Here is a 14,493-nt window from a genome sequence, read left to right as displayed (position 1 = left end):
GCCTTTCTAAACGTTAGAGTGATGACACCAGACTTATACAACAAACACTTTAATATTTCATAGCTCACAACAAGAGTCGGCCATAATATAAAACAACAAACGTATTAACGAAGTTCTCTGAACCTAAAGAATTGATGGCAGTGATTGACTGCAGTGGAGCAGTCGCGCTGGTAAGTTCTGAGCATCATCGACCTTTCTGCACCTCTGACGCAACAGATATTATCTATATATAGTGACGCAAGTAGTAATATACGTATAAAATGAGTTACATTTTCTTTGAAATCACAATGTAGAGAAGGACGTGCTATCTTAAAACATTGGAATGTTGTGTACCGCCCCGGTCACAGAAAAGGTAAGTTTGTCATACCGCTTGATTTGTTCTGCCTTGATTGTATGCAATTAAGGTTTAGCTCAGCATGGAATGATACACTGAAATTTTCGTGTGGCAAATTCTTGCAAACGTACGAAAGATAAAGCCCCGCTGACTTTCTGTCGTAGTCGGTGCCTTGACACGGTCATCAGTTTCCACAGCGCCAGCCAGGCAAGACCCTATAGCCATGGCTAGGAATCTCGGACGATCTAAACAAACCCGCTTTTTGACGCGAGACTTTCGCACCGCGTTAATTGGAAAGTGAACGATGCTTGTACACAACGGTCCGCGCGCTTTAAAAGTTTTCGATGCTTAACGGTATAAATACTTCGGCCTGGTTATGTTGACCAGTCTGAAGTCCTTGCACTTCTCTAACGGCTGCTTTCGTCACAACTGCAGCGCGCAGCGAATCGCCCAAGCCGATGCGAGAGCAAGGGCGACGGATGCAGATGCCGCGGCCGCAGTCCTGTGGGCCCCGTTGCACAGATCTCCCCGGCAGAAGCACATGTAGACGCGCCTGTTTTGGTACAGAGTCTCGGCGCACCTCTCCTCCAGGTCATCGGGGGGTCGCTGCAAGCACATCCGTTCGGTGGCTAGGTCGAAGTCTGCAAAAGAACAAAATGGGACAATGCGTGTTTTACTTTGTTTGCCACGGCTGAATCGCATCATGACATGCGCTCACTCGCGCAGGGTCTCGTAAGAGCGTTTAATTTGAAGACTTTTGTCACAGCCTTGACCCGCAACTCCGCAGCGAAGTTCAACCCCGCGGATCACGACCTCCCGGGAGCGCGGTGCTTGTCGGTGTAGACTTGTGAAATGGCGAGATGATGTGACACCGCTGTAGGATAGCGTGTGTGGTTGCGTCACAGGGTTACGTCATACGGTTACGTCATCACGGTGGCACATTACTACATTAGCCAACGTGTTACTGCAATGGCTGCGGCTGTGTAAGCGCAGGCCGCGGCGGCTCTCGGTTCTTGACGTTTTGCTTCTCGAAGGAAAAGGTCGTGGGTTTAATTCCCAGCCTTGACGGCAGTGTTCTGGAGGTGGCTGAAGAGTTGAAAAGGCTTTGTACCGTGACGTCTGCGCACGTCATGCTGCGTTCTATTGAGCCTATGCTCCGTTTCATACATCGCCTGCAATGCTGTGGAGGCTCCACTCGCGGACAACTTTCTGTGGCAATGAATGGAAAGGTACGGGGGCGGAGATCCTGCACGTGTGTTAACCTCGCCAACTAGTCGGGCAGCGTTTGACAGCGCTTTTTGGTTTCTTGGAGCAGATACTGGGGAATCGGCGCAGCTTCTACGTGCGACAGTCTCACATTTAACCAGACGCGGAAGAGAAAAGCAGAAAGATATTTGACACTCAGTGCTGTGTTTTGTCTGATTTTGCTATAGTAAATAAGGTGTTTATGCTGTCTCTTTTTCCAGCTTAATTTGACGCGGATGAATATGTCGTACTTTTTTTTCAGAAGCGCTCATACTTGTGCGCGCGTTGCCCGCAGCTGTGCCTTCATTGCCACAGAAAGTTGTTTTATGTTTAGATTCAGTATTAGTGAAAAAAATAAAAGCAATCCTTAAAAAGGAACAAACTGTATTTGTACGGCTGCTAATACGTTGTTTTATATCAATTTGTATTTCGTTGATGTTCTTCTCGAGTTTTTTTTTATTTGCCACCTATCGCGCCAGCCTCACATGTAGGTAGATGTTCGCGCCAGCTAACTCCGTTGGCGCGCAGCGAAGCATAAACGAAACGCGCGGAGTGATACATTTTAGCGACCGAACTTCTTGCGTAGCATCCATAGCTTTGAACGCTAAGCACGAAACGGAGAACTGGTAGAGGATAAGTCAAAAGCAGTCCACCAACAAGCTACGCGAAGCCGCAGAGAATCATGCAAAAACTGCCAGAGGGAGCTCTGGAATTCCTTGAGGTTCATTTGTTTAGCGCGCTAGTCCCACAACATTTAACTTGACAAGCTAGGTTTCGTATTTAGCAATTATTCGTTACATTGCGTGATTTCCTGTGCGTGAATAAGTAACATAAAATGATGATTTCTAAGTATAATCACTACGTTTAATTAGCATTTATATGCCAAACGGTTATACTTGTAACATTCTGAAAACATTGAATGCTAGAATTAGAGGCAGATTGAGACAAATCGATGCCATGCAAAAAATCTGCGTGCAGATAGCGAACGTCAATAACGCTAATATGCCACGCGGTCGTCTGGAGCCAGAAGGACGAAACTTGAGCAAAACGCCAGATTTTAATCTAATATTCTTAGTATAACACTCTGTATGTGTCAGGCCTGATTCGCGCCGGGCCGTGGACCACGTAACCGTAATCGTGCTCTTAACTGCGAAAGACGCAGCAGCGCCAGTTATCGTGCTAGCTCGTTCTTAAAGCTAAAGGAGCTACAGCTTGCTTTGCGAGAGACTTCAGTTGCCTCACGTGCCTGATTATAGATACGATATGTAGGTGCTGGTGTTCGCTGCATAAACTGAAGACTTTGATACGCCCCATCTGGGCTTTCCCTTTTCTGTCGTTGTAATATTTTGGTCAGCACAAAATGCCCATGTTGATAATAGGGGGACCGCGTATCCCTGGTACTGGAACGCAAGGACATTCGCGTGTACTCAGATTTAGGCGAACGTAAATGAACCCCAAGCGGTTGAAATTAAACCGTATAGCCCAACTTCCCAACCACAGGTCTCTCGTAAAGGCACATTTCGTAGGCAGTAGTGCATGTGTTGTGCATCATTAAACGATATGAGTTATGTGTGCATATTAATACAGGCTGACGAGTATATCGTTTTGTTTCGTGTAGTTAAAGTTTATAAAAAGTTGGACGTAGTAGTTATCTGTTGATTATGATGCCAGTGATGATGTAAACGCTAAGTATATTACATTCATTCTTTTTCGTAACGAGAGCAGGCTTTTCTTGAAGAACTCCAATCGTGTTCCCCTTTTATTCGATGTTGCTCCTCTCGCTCCCTTCCTGACAACTGCCGTTCCTGTCGTGTCGAATGTGTGGGCCATAAGCCTTACGAGCAGCTATAACCTTTGCTGTAAGACGGAGACGTTAGTGCTGGCGGTAGATCACCGGACATTATATCGAATCGGAATGTTTCTGGAATTTTCTTACATGGCACCATTGTTCTTGGTAGGAAACAAAATATATCTGTGAAGCTCCTGTGCATGCCGAAATCTTTGCACCGACAGAAAGTTTAACATGGTTATTCACTGGACTAATCAAGAGACCTGCACACCATGAGCGAGCACAGCCTCACGAAAATTTGCATAAACAGTTGGTATTTCTGGCTAGGTCTTGGTATTCAGGTGTTGCTCTAGCGTTGCTACTATACTATGTATAAGCGCCGGCGAAACACTTTATGCCAGAGCTGTGCGTCTAAAGAGAAGTGGCAAGTGGACACTTAATGGCCAAGCTAATCTCTTCATCTCGATTACATAATGAGCGAACAGGTGGGATGTTTGTTATACAGAGAGAAGGAAGGAAGAGCAGGGAGGGTAACTAGGCTTTGACCACTTTTCTAACCTGCATGCGGGGAGGGGGAGTGAAAGAACAAAGGAGTTCAGAACAATCACGCCTCCCAGACAAGGCACAGCGCGTGTACAGCCGGGCCCTCAAGTTTCTCGCCTTCAAGTGCAGTGTAGAAGTGCGCATGTGGCTTTCTGGGCTAATGATCTGTAAGGCCAGGCTCCCATGACCTTTGAACCAGTAAAAGGCCGATCGTCCAAACTGTTCAAGGCACGCTGTAGAGTTTGGGGTTTGTCGACGCGGGAACGCTGGCAGGAGGAGGTTGTGTAAGTGACGGTTCGAGTTCTGCGAAGTATTCAAATGATTCAAGATGACAAAGCTCTTTTGCAGCGTCCGCTCTTGATAATGGCAAGGGGAGGGTCTGCGTTTCACCATCGAGCATTTAGTGCAGTGTCGTGGGCAAGGTGGTTACCAACGTCACTGAAAGATTAGGTCATGTCCTCATCAGCAACAAAATTCAGTTTCTCCGATATGGGACCCTAATTGGTCGTAATATCCATGGCACAGTTCGCACACATTGTGGCATTGCAGCATATATACAATTTGCAAGGTGGTTCTTTTCCAATATATCCCACAGCGGTGTGAAGAGTGGCTAGTTCAGATCTCGTAATTGTAATGTGGCAATTACTCAACATTGTTTTTAGGCGCTAAATGGAACGGGCAAACACACAATGTTCGCGTGTCATGTCCTCTAAGCGTGGCGCTATGTTCTAGTGCTTAATTTCCAGATTACACTGTGCCTATTAAGCCTGTTTTTACGAGTCGGTGTGCTCAAAATCAGGCCATGAAGATAAGGCGCCCGAGTAAATGAAGTCACTGTTTAGACAGTGCTTTCCCACTAAGCCTCCGTGACCATAAGCCTACCATACTACGGTTTGTAAATGACAGTTTTGTTTCACTCTTTCGCGGAATATGTAATATTCATAATGAGAGCCTCTCGTTGGTAGGTGCCACAGGCGTCCTGGCTGGCTAACTGTTCGCATGAAGATGTTGAGCGTACTGGTTTTCATGAAGCGAGGAAATCGGCGGGACCGTCGCGCGGCTGCGCTAGCGTCTTAATCAAACATCTTTATTACAGGCGCAGTAGAGGCATGTTCAAATTTGTCCAGGCATTATAGCATTCTACGTAAGTAAACGTTCGTGCCACAGCTGTGAAGGTGAGACAAGGTTTAAGACAACGCGGGGAAAGTACTACTCACCGTCGTCTCTTCCTTCGACGAGCTTTCCGCACCACTTGGAGGCGCACGGTGAGGCCTCGACCCCACGAACGCTTTCAACCGTGGTCTCGTTGTAGGGGAATGGGTCCCGACAGTCGCCCAGCTGGCCCCTAGAGCGGCACACGTAGCAGTGGGACGTGCGACCTGTAAGACAGTTGTCGAAGGTTTAGTGCTTGAATCATCATGGCGGTGACGTCAGCGAGCAAGGGCTACCATGCTTGAAATAACTAGCTTTACAAAGATGGTGAAAAGTCATGCGTTCTTTCTTGATCTGTGTGTTTGTCATAAAAAAAAATTGTGCTATTCGCTAGTTTGCGAGTGCTTCGAGTATGGTCTTGGAGGGGCACATCCATGAGAGGTGCTGATTTGAATGAAAATAGGGGGTGTTAGGCTGTTCAGAAGTCTGGCATGTAATAAGCAGACTAAAGTAGAAAGATGACCGCACATACGCACAGAGATGCTGGCTTTAATAAGAAACTGCACTCTAAGAAAAATGCCGGGGAAAACGGGAGTAACTGGGCTGTTAGTCCTAAAAAGGGCGCTTTCGTCCCCCAAAGGACTAACTGCAGGAGTGTGCGTGTCGTGTGCAAATTTTGGGGAGTAAGTGTTTAGTCCCTGGTAGAAAAGAGAGCAACGGCAGGACGAACGGCAACAGTTACTCCCCATGCACTTCGCTGTTTTCGTCTGTGTCGTGGATTGGTGTGCGGAAAACGGTATTGTCTATAAATAGTGAATAAGTTGAAATTCGTGCACTGTCTATTAAACTACATACAAAGCAGCACTTTGTATCTTCATGAGAAAAATGCGTGAAACTTAAAATTTGGAGTGTGAAGAACCATGCAAGTCATGTACAAGCCATAAGTGAACGATACAGATTAAACGCGCAAATCATTGATGGACTGCCATATGTTCTTGGTCAATAGTACCTAAGTTCCTTCCGTTCCAAGGAGATTACATACTTAAGTGAAACGATACGTAGCTCAAACGGGGCACGCTAACTGACAGATAAGTTCGCCTTCTATGCCGTCTTGCGTGCCCCGTATATATGCGCTCACTATACGTACGTACGTACATCGCGTAATGTCTCATCGCATCATCGCGCAACTTTCTTTTTGCAATCGCATGGTTGCACATACACGCAGCATTAGACTCTCCCCGCATATCATACACAAAATGCTGAGTCTCTTGCATTGTCGCACCTGCGTTTAGATGCTTAACCTTGTCTCAGTAACCTGCTCGTCAAGCGAGCTGCCGTGGTGTAGTGGGTAAAGTACCTGACTTGTGAGCGCGAGGACGTGAGTTTGAATCCTACTTCGGAATGCTTTTTGCCCTTTCTTTGTCACCTCAATAGTTTTATTGCGATAGCAATTATATGGACACTTCAACCGGATTTCTGCCGTCGGCGTCGTCGTCGCCGTCGACGTCGCCGTCAGGTTCCCTATAGATAAAATCTTCGCCGCGCGCCGTATGCCCGAGCGGAAGCGTGCGGGGACGCGCGCTATCACGGAGAGCGAACGCACTCAATCTCCCACGCGCAAGCAAGGAAGCGGGAAGCCAGCGCCGCAGGGAGCTGGGGGGGGGGGGGGGGGGCGCACTTCTACTCTGCCAGCAATCGCGCTCGTCGCTCGCTCGCACCATCGCTTATCTCCACACGGCTCTGACCTTTATGCGCCGCGCATTCGCCGCTCAGTTTCCGTTGAAGCGATAGACCGCACGTACAGCGGTGAGCACTGTTAGGGTGAACACGCGAGCGCGTGGCCGACGGCACTATCAGCGCCGCGTAACAGCCATCGTTGGAAACATTGCACATGCGCAGCATGTGCTTTGCGAAACACTCTTTCCACCGCGCGCATCACGTCATCGATACGCTTGTTCGTCGTCTGCTAGCCGCATTTTTTGTTCGCTGAGCTGATACCTTCTGCATTTCAAGGTCCATCTGGATTGAAGATTGGCGCGTGAAGGAAAAAAGTGAGTGTAAGAGGGATAATTATTAAACTTTTTATTCAAGAAAATTGCACTTTTGCAATTCAAGTTAAACAAGACCATGAGAACAAATATAAAAACATGAGCAAATCTAATAGAGAGTCATGTGACCACTTACAGCAACGACTGCAGCTATTCTGGACGGTAACGAATCGTAAAGTGATCGAACATATTCCCGATCGGCTTTCAGCCTTTCCCACTCGTTGCTGACTTGCGCCCACAACTGGTCTGAAGTCGCGGAATAAAGGGGCTTCCTTGCCAAAGAAGCTTTCAGACGGCCCCACACGTTTTCTATCACATTCAGGTCCGCTCCTTTCGGAGGCCATTCCAGTAGCTGCATGTGCTGCTCCGCCTGGAACTCCTTGACAGCCCGCGCCGTGTGTATCGGTGACCGGTCCTGTTGGAACAGGTAATCACCGTCTGGGAATAAACTGCTCGCATATGGCAACAGCACATTGTTCAAAATGTTGCAGTATTGTTCCGACGATAAGTGTCCACGTATACGTTGCAGGGGCCCTAAACCATATCTTGAAACAGCACCTCACACGTTCACACTCGATATCCCACTGGCAGAAACACCTTGCACGTTGTCCGGGTCGTTCCTGCGTGGCATTGTGACGTTAACTAAAACAATTGCTTTTCAAAGCAGGAAGTTTGCCTCACCGTGTGCCTGGTAGTCTCCAAACACGCAATCTTTGGTCTTGTCGCGTCGAAAACGTCGACTCATCCGAAAAGATGACGCGACCCCTCTCTTCTGACGTCCATGCTTCGTGCAGCTCAGCGAACGGCCGTCGTGCGTCCTTGTTTGCCGCCGTTAGTAGTGGCTTCTGCGCTGCGACGCGACTGCGAAGGCCCGCAGTACGCAGGCGACGTCGAACAGTGGTGTCCGAAACGTCCAAATCCAAGTCCTCGCGTATTGCTGGGGCTGGCAAGAAAGGGTTACGAACAGCAGCTGCAACTATGAGGGCGTCTTCATCGTCTATGGTAGCTTTAGGGCGGGGCGCGCGGGGTGCATCCTGAATGCGACCTTCATACTTGTAGGCTTGAATTATCCTGTTCACAGTCTTCAGGGGCCTATTAACTAAAGCGCCAATATACCGCTGGGAATAACCTTTGAGGGAAAGATCGACAATTGAGCGCCGTTCATCATCGGGAACCCTAGCCATAATACGATCTGGCGACAGAATGAACGGCTGCGAAAGGTGTTTGGTTGTTTTATATACGGCGTTGCATGCACAACAACTTTGAAGGGAACGAATAGACACGCCCCCATAGATATACAAGTTTTTTTGTCTTGTTCTGTTCAAGCGCAGATGTTTAAAGAAATCTTAAAATGCAGGATTCATGGGCTTAGAAAACAAAAATGCGGCTAGCAGACGACGAACAAGTGCATTCATGACGTCATGCGCGCGGTGGAACAATTATTTCGCGGAAGGTGTGATGCGCATGCGCAATGTTTCCAGTGATGACCGTAACGGGGCGCTGACAGTGCCGTCGGCCACGCGCTCGCGTGTTCACCCTAACAGTGCTCACCGCTGTACCTTCGCCCGCTGCGGCGTATGGGCTTGCTGCCAGCGTTTTGACAGTCGTTGTCTGCAGTCATTCAGTGTGATCTATTCATGTTTGTTTGTGCGCGCTCACACGACGCTTGTTCATTGAGTTAGTAATAGTCGGGCCACATTTTCCAACGCACGCTACACATGCAATGCTGCCCGGTTCGGCAGTGCAGCGCTACAGGTGTGTCCCTTCGCACGCGCTGCCCACGGGAAGCGCTTCTCATGAACACCACTGTTTCACAGGCGCCTTCTCGTGGTCATCGAGTCTCTCTTCATGTCGGTCTGCTTACGGCGCAGCACACCTGCTTACTTAATCAGCTCATGTTTACTACAATTCTTATTGCTACCAAAGCCGCTCACCTTACTTCGTATGACATTGCTGTGTTGCTATCGCATTCATTGCTTCGCCCTTAGGGCGAAACTGTGACATTTTTTTATCAGCGTATAAATGGCTAATTTCGTTAATTCCATCCTTGCGGAGCATCGGAAAAAATAACCGTTACTCCCTTGAGGAGCATCGGAAAAGAGCAACTGCTAGTCCTTGATAGAGTAACCGCATGGGGAGCAACAGTTCATCCCCTCGCAGTTACTCCCCAAAAGGACTAACCTCGATACCCCATTTCGTCATTTTTTTCTTAGAGTGTGGGGCTACAAAATAACTCGTGGGTGAAACATATGTCTTGTCGCTCGTTTGAACAATACACTTTCTAGTTTGCAGTTTGCCTTTGCATTTGTGAATAAGCTATTGCTTCATACTATATATGTCGCATGAGGAACAGCATCCTTTATTTTTACATTTTCTACCTGCGCAAAAAAAAAAAAAGAAAGCATTGATAGAGGCACGTGAATGACAAAGTTAGCTATCCACAGCTCTCTCAGCATAGCTTTCGCACACATTGTCTCTTGTAACACACTAAGCAGCAAAAAAATTATCGTAAAATATGTTCGTCGCGCACATTCTTTTCGATTGTGCTGTCCTCCAAACAAATGCTGATGTCTAACAGTATTGAAAACGGCTTATTCGCTTTGCCTCCGCTACCGATTATTTATTGTACTTGCATATCCCGCCAAGGAAGCACAAGGAAGCACTCGCAATAACAGGCACGCTGTGCACAGTACACAGGGCACGAAACCTGCGACCAGGTCGCGCGTAGAAGCTTTGTCACACTCATGCCTTTTCCAAGCTCAGCCGGTTTAGAACGAAAGGTCCCCTCTCCCCACTTGTGCTTTGGGAACAATATAGAACGGGGTTCACAAAGGGGCGAGGCTTAAACACACTTCTGACGAAGGATTTAAAATAGGTTCCAACAATGTGCTCACAAAAGTTGAAAGTTTGAAAGTTCCCGCACGTCTTAAATCCGGCTCGTCGTTATAAACAGCCGGCACACGTCTCTCTAGGTGCAACCTACTCTCACCTATAGGTCACCAAAATGGCTCTTTTTAGACACCTTTCGTGGCCTCCTTTGCTTGTTCTGGACTTCAATAGCCACCGGACGGCCTGACAAAAGGTAGCCTACGACCTACTTTCCCTGCTTAGGGCATACAGCGAGCGCTTGTCTTCGTAAATAGACAAGCCGTTCACACTGCTTGTGTTGAATTGCTGGGAGAGAGTGCGCACTTTCTTGCGTCTGAAGGCTACAGCGAGAGCTGTATGCGATTCCGGTTGAGCGAACGCTGCGCAAGGATAACGGCTGAAATAGAGACGGAAGTTCGCGAAGAGAGCTTGTGGTCACTTGGAACTGCTCCAGCTATGCTTGGCGCCAGAAATTATATCTGCGCTTTTATTCGCATAACTGTAAAAAAGTGTCGTAGAGGTCGCGGCATCGATTAGATACCGATGTTGGTACGCTCAACTCTCGAAATATCTGTATGCGGCCGCATGTGTCGTCCGTTTTCCTGGTCGGCAGCTGACTGGTTGGCTCTGACATTTTCTCGTTGCGTGACTCATCGCACTCGCTTTTTGAGACAGTTACTTTTCCATGTCTGTTTGTGTTGTCTGTCTTAAGTCCTTTAATTTGATGTGATCTAGCGATCAACCACTGCGGAGAGTCCAGATGAAATCACCCCTTTAGTTTATTGCCCTCAGTGACATTGTTGAGCCCCACCCACCAAACCTCTCGTAATTTGAGTGTTCTCAGCTATGCGCGATGGTGGTGGTGATGAAACTTTATTACCTAAAAGTCCTTATGGACACCTGACTGTTCGTCAAGGTGTAGAGGGCACCTCCGACGTCGGGACGGGGAGCCCTAGGCTCTCCGCCGCTTTACGGGCCTTCTGGACAACCCAGAGTTGGTCTTGTAGCTCGCTGCCATGCTGTCTTTGTTTCAATAAGCAGACCTTACTGCAGTTTCTCGCTTTAATCAAACGAGGCATTGATAACGTATTTTTGAATGATGACAGACTGACAGTACATTCTTCCTCTTTTTGGCAGGGCATAAGTCCTGCTGAATCTTGGACCATGTAGCTTTGTCCCGTTTAACCCCATTTAATCGCGCTAAAAGCGTTTACACACAATTCAAGCATTGATCGATTAATCGCAAGCTTAATTGATCAGTATCCTAACTCCGTAGCCTGTTAACCACCTTGCTGTTGTCTCTTGAATACTACATATTTGACACACAAAGCGGCCTGTTAGACCTTATGAAAAGAAAGCTATGCAGAACTCATGTGACATTCATTCTTGCCGAAAACAAACACTGTATGCATGACATCAACCAAATTATCGATTGCTGAAGCTTGTATTTTCGGCAGCTTCCTTGCTGCTATTCGAAGGTCACTCAGACAGAGAAAACCGCCAGACTTCTTCGTGCTCTTGTTTTTTGCTTTTCTTGAATTATCCATATTTACCTATGTGGCAAACTATACCGACACCGGACCAGGAGATTGCCGACCAATGGGCACATTCGTTTACCGCCGCATTCTAGGCGCTCTGCACTCAACTTGCGCAAAGCTGACGTAATTAAAGCATTATCTTCAGTTTTCCGACCTTTCACTGGGGTGGGGTGAGGCGTAAGCATGCCTTCTTTTTTTCTCTCTATTAGCCTCCGCACATTATCAATCATTTGCGTTATTTCAGCATAGTTAGTTACGACGTCACTTTAGCAGTTCTCAATAATTTATCCATTTATTTCATGGAACTGGAAGCTTGCCATATACGTTTTCTTTTTCTTTTGTTCTGGATATGTCCAGGTGGGCATTTATAGTGTAGTACTCCAACACACAAATGAATGGGTAAATCGAGTATATAAAGCCGCAGTAAAATGACGTACTTATACACGTATCGATGGTGCGTATGCCGCGACAGAGCACAACTTAGTTTAGCGACCACTGTACTTGCATGAATTGAATCACTGAACGAAACCTGCGAGCGATGTGCGAAAACGAAACCTCGCGGATGAAGCGCAGCTGTGGCGAGGGATTCGAAAACCACGACATCCTCTCCACATCTGACGGACGCGCACATACTGTAGTTTCTGTTAGCGTCAACATTACACGCACTCCGAATAGGGCTTTTCAAGAACTCGCATACTCCTGCTGCAATAGAGCATGTGATGCAACAACTTACGCGCCGATTTCGAATGTTTAAAACACCACGGTCGGAAAGACCACTGCGGAAGGGCCCACTCGAGCATCGCGCGTACACGAAGCGTATTGCGATCCGCAACAGTGTGATTCGTAGTTGTACTCACGGCCTTCGACCAGCGAAGGAAGCAGAACCACGGCCAGCACTGCGACCAGTGGCAGCGGAGCGAGGCCTAGTCGGCGCTTCGAGGCTCCGAAGGAGAACATGGCCGTGTTCGACGACCTCCCCGTTTCTCTCAGAATCGTGTAGCGCCAGTCCGTTGACACCGCCTTGTCGCGCTGCCACGCTCAATGCAGATCTCCGGGGCGAAGCTTCCCTTTGCCGCACAAACCTCTCACGTCAACATCGTCGTCACGCCGCGATCTCCCGGCACGCTGCTCACATGTCACTTGTTGCCAGTCAGTCGATGTGTCTGTGGTCGAGCTGAGACGGTGGTGCGGGGAGACCAGGTCTTTTTTCGTCGAAAGCAAGGCGCGGATGGCAGTCGTTTAAGCCCAAGGCGTTCCTCCACGTCGTCGGCGGCGGCGGCCTGGAAGGGCACAGTGCGGAGCGGAGCGCGGAGGAGTGGTGGAAGAAGAAAGACCGGTTTTCTTCGCGGCCCAGCCTGGCCGAGCGATGGCGAGAGTGAAGGGTACCGCGCGCCTCTCAGGTGTGTTTCGCAGTGCCGTTGCGGTTGACCCCCTTCGCGAGGACCTGACTTCTCCACCGGAGCGATCCGGAAAGAGAAATCGGGCGTTGCAACGCTTGCGCGCGCGGTCGCCGGCAGGACGCTAATTGATTCGACGACTAATTTGGTCGGCCAGGAACGCGCTCATGCACAACCGGGAAGCTATCTGCTATAGTTATGGAAGCGTCGGTGACGTTGTATGGCGAAATAGATCTTACAAAACTGTCTACTCAAGAAAAGTTAGAATGTTCGTTTTCAGTGCACGAATTCTGCAGGGCTCCGGAGATCCATGGTGGTGGCAGGTAAAAAACTGATAGCGAAGAAGCTGGTTCCATGGCATTCAGTTAACGCGAAAGAAAGGATTTTGTGTATCCAACCCATAAATCTCTGCTCGTCATAAGACTCCTTATATATAAGCTTTTTGGAGCAATGAAGAATCAATTGTACATATTTTGTGCGACTGCCCACAGTACAGTGCGCAAAGACATTTTCTTACCAACACGTTCAACCAATTGGACGACCGGCCTCTGTCGGAAGAAAAAATTCTCTACCACAGACTGGACCCAACGTCACAGAAGAAGGCCGTGCAGGCGCTTCTGCGCTTCTTACGAGCCACCGGCCTATCTGACCGACTGTGATTAGAACGCTCTTCCGGTGCAACGAAAATATCGCACACCTTCTTTGTGAGTGCCCTCGTTTTAACCCGCAGAGAGCAGCTCTCTCAGCCACGATAGGTCAACTGGACAAACGCTTAATAACGCAAATCAACATCCTTGTAAACTGGCCTACACGAAAAACAGCGCGAGCCACCTTGAAGGCACTGCTGCGTTATTTAAAAGACACCGAACTCAGTGACAAATTGTGACTGTACACTGTGTGACGTAGGATGGGACGTTGACACTATTCAACACTAGAACGCCTTCGCAGACTGACAATGCCCACAGAAACAGTTCAGTTGTGTGTGTGTGTGTGATTTTTTTTTTCTTTCCTTTTCTTTCCCCTTTTTTGTACTTATTTTTTCTCTCTCTCTCCTGTCGAATCCCTTTACCCCTCCCCCGGTACAGGGTAGCCAACCGGAGATAATGTCTGGTTAACCTCCCTGTCTTTCCTTCACCTTTTTTTCTCTCTGGAGCAATTGAACATCATAGAGTATGAAGACAAGGAGAGAGTATAAGTAGCAGGAAGAAAACTATTTACACATTGTACAATATGAGGTTAATAAATAAATAAAAACAACTGCGTAAACATGAAATAGCCAAACTTCGCGTGTGCAGTCGCTTCGGGGAAGTGTTTGTAAACCCAGGCCCCCATACCGGCACAAAGCTTGGGCAACGCAAGAAATAAACAGGACATGAACGAACACAAAACGACGTAGTCCTTCATTTCCTCGCTATTTTACGTTGCACAAACTTAGTACCGAAAGACATGTACCAACTAGCCCGCGAGCGAATTGTTTTCCTGCATACAAGTACTGTTTAACTTCTTGCAGAGCAGCCGGTATGCGAGGCTTGACTTGTCTAGAAAGCCACCGTGTTTTATGAGTCGCCTCCCGCGAGCG

At 48.0% G+C, this 14,493-nt stretch overlaps 1 protein-coding gene across 1 annotated transcript; it reads right to left on the bottom strand.

Moving 5' to 3' along the window:
- Positions 1 to 29: 29 nt before the first annotated feature.
- LOC119450590 (uncharacterized) lies at positions 30 to 12,739 on the bottom strand. Its single transcript, XM_037714098.2, has 3 exons — positions 12,375 to 12,739; positions 5,129 to 5,290; positions 30 to 975 (listed from the first exon to the last, which is right to left on the bottom strand). The coding sequence occupies exons 1-3, from the start codon at positions 12,472 to 12,474 to the stop codon at positions 758 to 760; spliced, it is 480 nt and encodes a 159-aa protein (XP_037570026.1). The 5' UTR covers positions 12,475 to 12,739; the 3' UTR covers positions 30 to 757.
- Positions 12,740 to 14,493: the final 1,754 nt, after the last annotated feature.

Source organism: Dermacentor silvarum, chromosome 4 (assembly GCF_013339745.2).
Source record: "Dermacentor silvarum isolate Dsil-2018 chromosome 4, BIME_Dsil_1.4, whole genome shotgun sequence".
Lineage (NCBI taxonomy): Eukaryota > Metazoa > Arthropoda > Arachnida > Ixodida > Ixodidae > Dermacentor > Dermacentor silvarum.
This window is presented reverse-complemented; position numbering and strand designations above follow the sequence as displayed.

What these genes read in the sequence shown, in the direction of transcription:
- LOC119450590 (XM_037714098.2), bottom strand. Translation starts at nt 12,474, where the DNA reads ATGTTCTCCTTCGGAGCCTCGAAGCGCCGACTAGGCCTCGCTCCGCTG. An exon ending in TCCTTCGCTGGTCGAAGGCC is followed by an intron (nt 5,291 to 12,374) that starts GTGAGTACAACT and finishes ACTGTCTTACAG; the next exon opens with GTCGCACGTCCCACTGCTAC. An exon ending in CGTCGAAGGAAGAGACGACG is followed by an intron (nt 976 to 5,128) that starts GTGAGTAGTACT and finishes GTTCTTTTGCAG; the next exon opens with ACTTCGACCTAGCCACCGAA.